This window comes from Chiloscyllium plagiosum, chromosome 29, assembly GCF_004010195.1.
Source record: "Chiloscyllium plagiosum isolate BGI_BamShark_2017 chromosome 29, ASM401019v2, whole genome shotgun sequence".
Lineage (NCBI taxonomy): Eukaryota > Metazoa > Chordata > Chondrichthyes > Orectolobiformes > Hemiscylliidae > Chiloscyllium > Chiloscyllium plagiosum.
Genome location: NC_057738.1, coordinates 40,934,700 through 40,942,910, shown reverse-complemented (window position 1 = coordinate 40,942,910; position 8,211 = coordinate 40,934,700). Strand labels below are relative to the sequence as shown.

General features: G+C 43.3%; 1 protein-coding gene across 1 annotated transcript in view; it reads right to left on the bottom strand.

Moving 5' to 3' along the window:
- Positions 1–8,211, bottom strand: part of drosha (drosha ribonuclease III) — a 182,247-nt gene that overhangs the window by 51,735 nt on the left and 122,301 nt on the right. The window contains exon 26 of the mRNA XM_043719624.1: positions 1,956–2,061. Coding sequence (XP_043575559.1) covers positions 1,956–2,061 — 106 coding nt within the window. The remainder of the gene's footprint in view (positions 1–1,955; positions 2,062–8,211) is intronic.

The following is an 8,211-nucleotide window of genomic DNA, read 5'->3' as shown; positions in this document are numbered from 1 at the left end:
AATGGTCTACCCTGTATTTTTAAGCTGTGTCCTCTGGTTCGGTACTCACCCATCAGCGGAAACATGTTTCCTGCTGCCAGAGTGTCCAATTCTTTCATAATCTTATATGTCTCAATCAGATCCCCTCTCAATCTTCGAAACTCAAGGGTATACAAGCCCAGTCGCCTCAGTCTTTCAGTGTAAGGTAATCCTGCCATTCCAGGAATTGACCTCGTGAACCTATGCTGCACTCCCTCAATAGCCAGAATGTCTTTTCCCAAATTTGGAGACCAGAACTGCACGCAGTACTCCAGGTGTGGTCTCACCAGGGCCCTATACCGCTGCAGAAGCACCTCTTTGCTTCTATACTCAATTCCTCTTGTTATGAAGGCCAGCATGCTATTAGCCTTCTTCACTACCTGCTGTACCTGCATGCTTGCCTTCATTGACTGGTGTACAAGAACACCCAGATCTCTCTGTACTGCCCCTTTACATAAATTGATTCCATGTGGTGGTGCTGGAAAAACATATCAGGTCAGGCAGCATCAGAGGAACAGGAGAATGAACGTTTCGGGCAAAAGTTCTTCGTCGGGACCTGATGAAGGGCTTTTGCCCGAAACGTTGGTTCTCCTCCTCCTCGGATGCTGCCTGACCTGCTGTGTTTTTCCAGCACCACTAATCCAGAATCCTCCTCGGATGCTGTCTGACCTGCTGTGTTTTTCCAGCACCACTAATCCAGAATCCTCCTCGGATGCTGCCTGACCTGCTGTGCTGTTCTAGCACCACACTCTTGACTCTGATCTCCAGCATCTGCAGTCCTCACTTTCTCCAGCTCAGCTGTAATGACTATGAAATGGGTTTTAAAATTTCATAACAAAGAGCTGGAAGCACTTAGTAGATCAGGAGGCACCTGCACGGAGACAGAAGGAAAGTTCCAGGAAAGGAGAGGCATAATGTGCGCTTCATAGCAGCGCCTTTTCTATAGGGACAGTGAATGGAGCAAAGGGAGAAGCTGTGCAATGACAGAATAAGTTCAGCCAAGTGAAGGAAGCTGGTGTCCACCACTCTGTCCCTCCACAGACCCTTTAAGATCTGATGAGCATTCCCAGATATCCTGCTTTTAGTTTAGATCTCCAGCATCTGTACTGTTTTGCTCTTGTTGATGTAAAACAAAAGTTCACAGTGCGGACACACTGGAACTATGATAATGTCATCAGACGAGTAATCCAGAGAACCAGAATTATGTCCCAGGACACAGGTTCAAATCCTACTCCAGCAGTTAAAAGGATAAATGTGGACTACAACCCTAGTTTCCATAACAGTGACTATGAAACTAATGAACCATAAAGACCCATCTGCTTTTCCATTAGGAAATGTCATGCTCAGTGAAGGTATGTCCTATTCATAACTTCAGATCTGAACTCCGTCCATGTCTAAAGTTTCAGAAGGGCCTTTCAATAAAAATGGACATTGATAAGGCTGTTTAAGATGGTTGTCAAGGTCAGGTGGCTTACACAATTTCTACATTCTACATTACAGAACATTCCTACTTTCCCCTCACTGCTACTATCCTTGAATGGGCACACCCTGTGTATAACATGCATTTGGGTGGGCTACATTAGTGCAGAATTAGACTTCTGGCCCAAATCATTGGGCAGTCCCACTCTCTTGAGCTGCAGTTGTACTAGGCAGCTCCAGAAAAGTCAACGGCCTGCAGAGGCTCAAGAAGGTGGCTCAGCACCACCTTCTCAAAGGGAAAAAGAGATGGGTAACATACACCAGGCTAATCAGAGATGCTCATATCCCATCGCCAAATACAAAGATAAAATTATGGAAAAATCCTCACAAAATAATTTCAATACATCATCTTTAATAGCACTTTCATAGATATGTTAATTCTTTGACTGCAATGAAAACAGTGCTTGCTCAACTTTGAAACAAGATGCTAGTTTAATGGGTAAGCAATTGTGTCTCACCGTTAAATGGCCTTCATGATGGTCAGGGAAATGGATGAATAAGTACTCAGTGGCTACCAACTGCATTATAGAATCACCAAGGAATTCCATCCTCTGATTGTGACCCCTGTAAATGAGATCAGCATTGTTAGAAATCAATGAGCGCAAAGCAAATTGAATTGGAAAGTACTCCCATTCTTCGGGCTCAGTGCAATTACAGAAGAGTTGAGAGTTTCACAACCAAGACCAAAACTTCTCAAAGACTATTCTCTATAGCCTCTAATATGTCCAAGAAACACTGCTTTGTATGTTCAATTTGCTTAACGTTACCCAACGCCCCCAGCAAGTGGAGCAGGCAGACCAGTGCAGAGGCAATCAATAACGTTTCTATTTTCTCTTAAGAATTTGAAGGTCCAGGTATTTACCTAAAAGGAGGAACCCACAAAGTTCACCATTTAAAACAGCAGAATTTTATTGCACCAAAATGAAAGTATGTGAAGTGGAAAAAATACTCTTTTAAATAAATGGTAATAAAAATATGAGTTGAATTATTTATCCTACAATCAAAGGTCCTAACTCCAATTTCCATCTTACACCTGTTAAGAATTACACCCCAACACTTATCAAAACTCGAATGATTAACTACTTGGTGTGGGTGCGAGTCAATAATTTGTACACAAGGTGATTCCTTGGGCACTACGTTTATTTCCAGCAAGGTTGCCCCTTGAAATCTCTTCAGATTGCAAATACCTCATTCAACCTAGGTATTAAGCATACTGGCCTCAGGTCAGAACTCCCTTCATTCTAGCGAGTTTTGAGAAGATTTGTAGCTCAGGTTGAGGTTCTGAATGTAGGTTTGCTTGCTGAGCTGAAACGTTCATTTTCAGCACAGTGGCTCAGTGGTTAGCACTGCTGTCTCACAGCACCAGGGTCCCAGGTTCAATTCCAGCCTCAGGCGACTGCCCGTGTGGAGTTTGCACATTCTCCCCGTGTCTGCACGGGTTTCCTCCGGGTGCTCCGGTTTCCTCCCACAGTCCAAAGATGTGCAGGTCAGGTGAATTGGCCATGCTAAATTATCCATAGTGTTAGGTGCATCAATCAGAGGGAAATAGGTCTGTGTGGGTTACTCTTCAGAGGGTTGGTGTGGACTGGTTGGGCCGAAGGGCCTGTTTCCACACTGTAGGGAATCTCGTCTTCAGCGAGCCTCCGAATGAAGAATGAAGCTTCGTCTGGAGGTTCACTGAAGATGTTACCTAGTATGGTGACGAAACATCTGAAAATGAACCTTCCAGCTCAGCGAGCAAACCTACATCCCTTCACTCTAACGTTTTTATCTACAAAGCTTCTCAGGTGAAAAACCTCTCCCTCCCCTTGACTTGATTATACCAGAAATTCAACTCACATATAATTAAGATGACCTTTAACACTGATTTCCAACACACAAAATTTTAACTGGATTCTGCTGAAAGACATAGCTCCTTCACTCCTACTTGTTCTAAACTCTCAACCTAAATTACTGCACTGAAAGCCACCTGGGATCCTACTCAATTTAATAATTAGCTTGTTCAACCTTTTTTCTGTTGTCTTTTTTCTCCCAATTTATCGAATTCTGTGATAATTTACTGAAATCTAATGGTCTTTTTTTTTAAAATGAGAAACTGGATCCTAGTTCTTAAAGGACTACCAACACCCACATACCAGGCACATCTCTTTACTCCAAAACCATAAGGATGATCACATTAGCAAGCTCTTCCAAAGGATTCTATTTCAGCTTGGGAGAACTGACTGTTTTTTGACTTTACACTGCAGTCCCAGCCTCAAATCCCTATAAACAAATTATACAGGAAGATCTAAAATGTGTTATTCTCTAGATTGACATCAAAGACCTTAGGGAGGCTTGTTTCAGCCTATGAGCTTTGCCTGTGGGTGTCTTGATGCTTCTCAAGAGCAGTAACATTTTAACAAAACCACTCAAGACGACTGCAACAACAAATCCTAAACAATGCAGAGTGAATAATAATTGTCTGCATCATTATCTGCAGAGAGGACAATCACAGTCTGTCAAATTCTTATAACCTGCATGAAGACAGTACAACATGAAGTGTCCATCAAGACTGTGACAGCTGTCTTGAAGGACAATCCACTTTGCCCCAAACTCCAATTCATCCCTGAAATTTCTTTACCTCTGATTATATTTCTATTACCATTAATGTAACAAAAACAGGTGAGTATTCAAGAAATGCCAGTCTTTGGCTTAGCCCTGGAGGAAAATACTACTGAAACTCAGGAAGCCTGGCAGCATCTGTAAAGAGAGACAAAATTAACATTTTAAGTCCTGTGTGACTCTTCCTCAGAATGGCTCTGGCATTGAGTTCGAACTATTAACCTTTTTGCCCTCTCCGTAGATGCAGCCAGGCCTGCTGAATTTCTCCAAATTCTTCTGTTCTCATTTCAGATTTCCAGCAGCCACATTTCCTGCCTTTATCACACTGGAGGGAACTTTGTGACCTTTTTGTTCAGGAAATTCTATCCTATGCTCTCTGGATTGTAGAAATATGGTCTTCAACCAGTGAGCCATATGACAGCGTACTGGTGGAGGGAGAATATTCCTTGTTCCATTAGAATGCTCACCTCTTTGTAGTTTCTACCTTGTCAACTTCCATTAATAAGAATTTGTTGGACAAATCAAACTACATCGTTTTTATCCCAGCTTCTTTCTATGTCTTTTAGATAAACTGGAGATAACAACTGTACTTTATAATTTTCTGCACCATTGCAGCTTTCTCTGAGAGAGCTATTAATATTTAAAAAAACTCTGCTCCAAGGTATAATGGAGTACTTGAATCATTGAAAAGTGAGTTGTGTTTCTTACGTTTTTACTCTTATGCACATCAGCACAAACAAAAACAAAGTCAAATTTCAAATGATCATATATTAAACTACAGGAAAAAGGGCTGGGTGGGAAGTTGGTTAAAGGATTACCCTGGAGAAAGAAATAGAAAACTAAAGGCTCTCCAAACTTTCTAGAGACTCAAGGTGCAAGACTTGAGTCTGCAGGAAGTGGATCCCACATCTGAATGAATATTCCTTCTAGCAAACATAAATGGGCCGCATTATGAACTCAATTGATTATCTGAAACTGGTTGATAGTCTAAACATTATTACACTCAGGATTATTCAGCAAATGTTCCTCAATTGCAGAATCACTTTTTACTGTCGACAATTGGTTTTGTGTTTTGCAAGCACAGGCTGGTTGAGTATAGTCTGTGTTCTGCCTATTATGAACAACAAAGGAATAGGGCCTTTGGTTCAACGGGCAAATTGCTGGGATGTACAGCCTGCGTAACTGAACAAACAGAAACTGAATACAAAGACTCCAGTGCAGAAGCTTTCACCCTAGAGATTTAACAGCTCTACAATCATGACCAAATGCATCACTTTTATTTTGACTAAAGACCACCCAATAATAAGATCCTGTCCTTTCAGATCTAACCTCACACTCTTTTAATGAGGCAAGATAGAGTGTAACTATCCCACCAGGTCAGGTCAAGTGAAATTAGAGGATGTCATTTGAGGGAAGGCTTTTTAAACAAATTCAATCTCAGGATGAGGGCATCACTGGCTCAGCCAGAACTGAATGGCCATTTCTAATTGCCCAGAGGGCAGTTAAGATTCATTCACATTGCTGTGGGTCTAAAGTCACATGTAGGACAGATCAGGACAGTAGACTTCTTTCTCTGAAAGGACATTAGTGAACTACATGGATCTTTACAACAATTGGTCATGGTTACATGGTCATTTTGAGCTAGCATTATTTTCATTCCAGATTTTTATTGAATTCAAATTTCATTATCTGCCATGGTGAGATTTGACCTATGTCCCCAAAACAACAACTTCAATTCTGGCGAATGAAGCCAGATTACTAGGTAAAGGCAGATTGGCAGTTCTGGATTGTATATTTATTGTGTTCCTTTTGCAGAGATGCTTCAGCCTCCCCCTCTCAATTCTATTCTGATAAAAGCTTGAAACTGAATTATATTTTCAGAAAACATTACAGTGATTAAATCTGGATAGATAAGGAAGTCATAGAGACATACAGATGTACAGCATGGAAACAGGCCCTTCGGTTCAACCCGTCCATGCCGACCAGATATCCCAACCTAATCTGGTCCCACCTGCCAGCACCCGGCCCATATCCCTCCAAACCCTTCCTATTCATTTACCCATCCAAATGCTCTTAAATGTTGCAATTGTACCAGCCTCTATCACTTCCTCTGGCAGCCCATTCCCCACACACACTATGCTCTGCGTGAAAGTGTTGCCCCGTTGGTCTCTTTTATATCTTGCCCCTCTCACCCTAAACTTACACCCTTGGGTTCTGGACGCCTCCCACCCCTGGGATAAGACTTTGTCTATTTATCCTATCCATGCCTCTCATGATTTATAAATCTCTATAAGGCCACCGATATGTTTCACAGATTTGCTAATTTATTCCTCGGTGTTAAAATAAACTCAAATCCAACATTATCCAACGTGGCTGGACCTGGAGCAGCAAATCAGCAGCAACTGAAACCAGGAACTTCTCCACTGGGTCCTAAGCAAACTCCCTCTGTTAAAAAACCACACAGTAAATTACCTGCTACACTGGGTCCAAAGCAGACGCTCTGCAAAAATACACTGAACTGCAACCTACCTGCTCCACAGGGTCCATGGAAGGATCAGTTAACTGGAAGCAGTCACAATTACTCCACCAGACACTTCAACGTAAGAAACCTGCAAGGCAGCGGGGTAAGTGTGCCGGCTTTCTAATAAGACTGAGACTACGCAGTTTCAAGACCCCCCCCCCATTCCTAGCTTACTCCGAGCAAAATACGATCTCTGGAGAACAGGATGGACAAACTCAGATCACAGCTCAGCTTCCAGCGTGAACTGCGGGACTGCTATGCACTCTGCTTCACAGAAACCTGGCTCAATTCATCCATTCCCAACTGCGCACTTCAGGCTGATGTTTTTCTCTATCCATTGTATGGACCGTACAGCATCCTCAGGTAAGACAAAGGGTGGAGGGGTTTGCTCTTAATCAACACCTTTGCTGCCCAAATCCTGAATTCCTCACCCTCACTCTTCTATCTACCAAGGGAATTTACTGCTGCTATACTAACTACTGTGTACATACTACTACAAGCAAAGGTTGAGTAAGCTCTGGATGTGTTGCACATCACCGCTAACACCCTGGAGACAGAACACCCCAAGGCACTGCTTATTGTCACTGGCGACTTCAATCAAGCCAATCTAAGGAAGGTGTTGCCCAAGTACCACCAGACATTACCAGCCCCACCAGGGGCTCAAACATTTTAGACCACTTAGCGAGTTTTGAGAAGATTTATAACTCAGGTTGAGGTTCTGGATGTAGGTTTGCTCGCTGAGCTGGAAGGTTCATTTCCAGATGTTTCGTTACCTTACTTAGGTAACATTTTCAGTGGATCTCCTGGCGAAGCACTGCTGATAATTCCTACTTTCTATTTATATGCTTGGGTTTCAAACATATAAACAGAAAGCAGGAATTATCAGCAGTGCTTCGCCAGGAAACCCACTGAAAATGTTACCTCGTAGGGGAACGAAACGTCTGGAAATGAACCTTCCAGCTCAGTGAGCAAACCTACATCCATTTTAGACCACTACTACACGACTGTGAAAGATGGCTACCATTCTATCCCTCACCCTCATTTCAGGAACTCCGACCACAATGCCGTGTTTCTTCTCCCGGCTTACAGGCAAAAGCTCAAGCAGGAGACCCCCCTCGCGGATACAGGTACAGTGCTGGTCGGAGGAGGCAGAGGATCAACTCCGGGGCTGTCTGGAATTGGCTGATTGGGCCGTGTTCAAACAGTCAGCAGGTACCTTGGACGAGTACGCAACCACCGTCACAGACTTGATCACCAAGCGGAGGACTGCATAACAAGGAAGTCAATCCAGGTGTTCCCCAAAAAGAAACCCTGGATGAATCAGGTCATACAGAACCTGTGAAAACCAGGCATGAGGCCTTCAGATCAGGAGACCCGCTCAAATATAAGGATTCCAAGTATGACCTTCGCAGAGCCATTAAGGCAGCCAAGGACCAACACCGATCCAAACTAGAGACCCAGACAGACACCCGGCAACTATGACAAGGACTGAATGACATCACAGGTTAGGTAAGGGGTAAATGTAGGGGTATGGGTGGGTTGCGCTTCGGCGGGGCGGTGTGGACTTGTTGGGCCGAAGGGCCTGTTTTCAC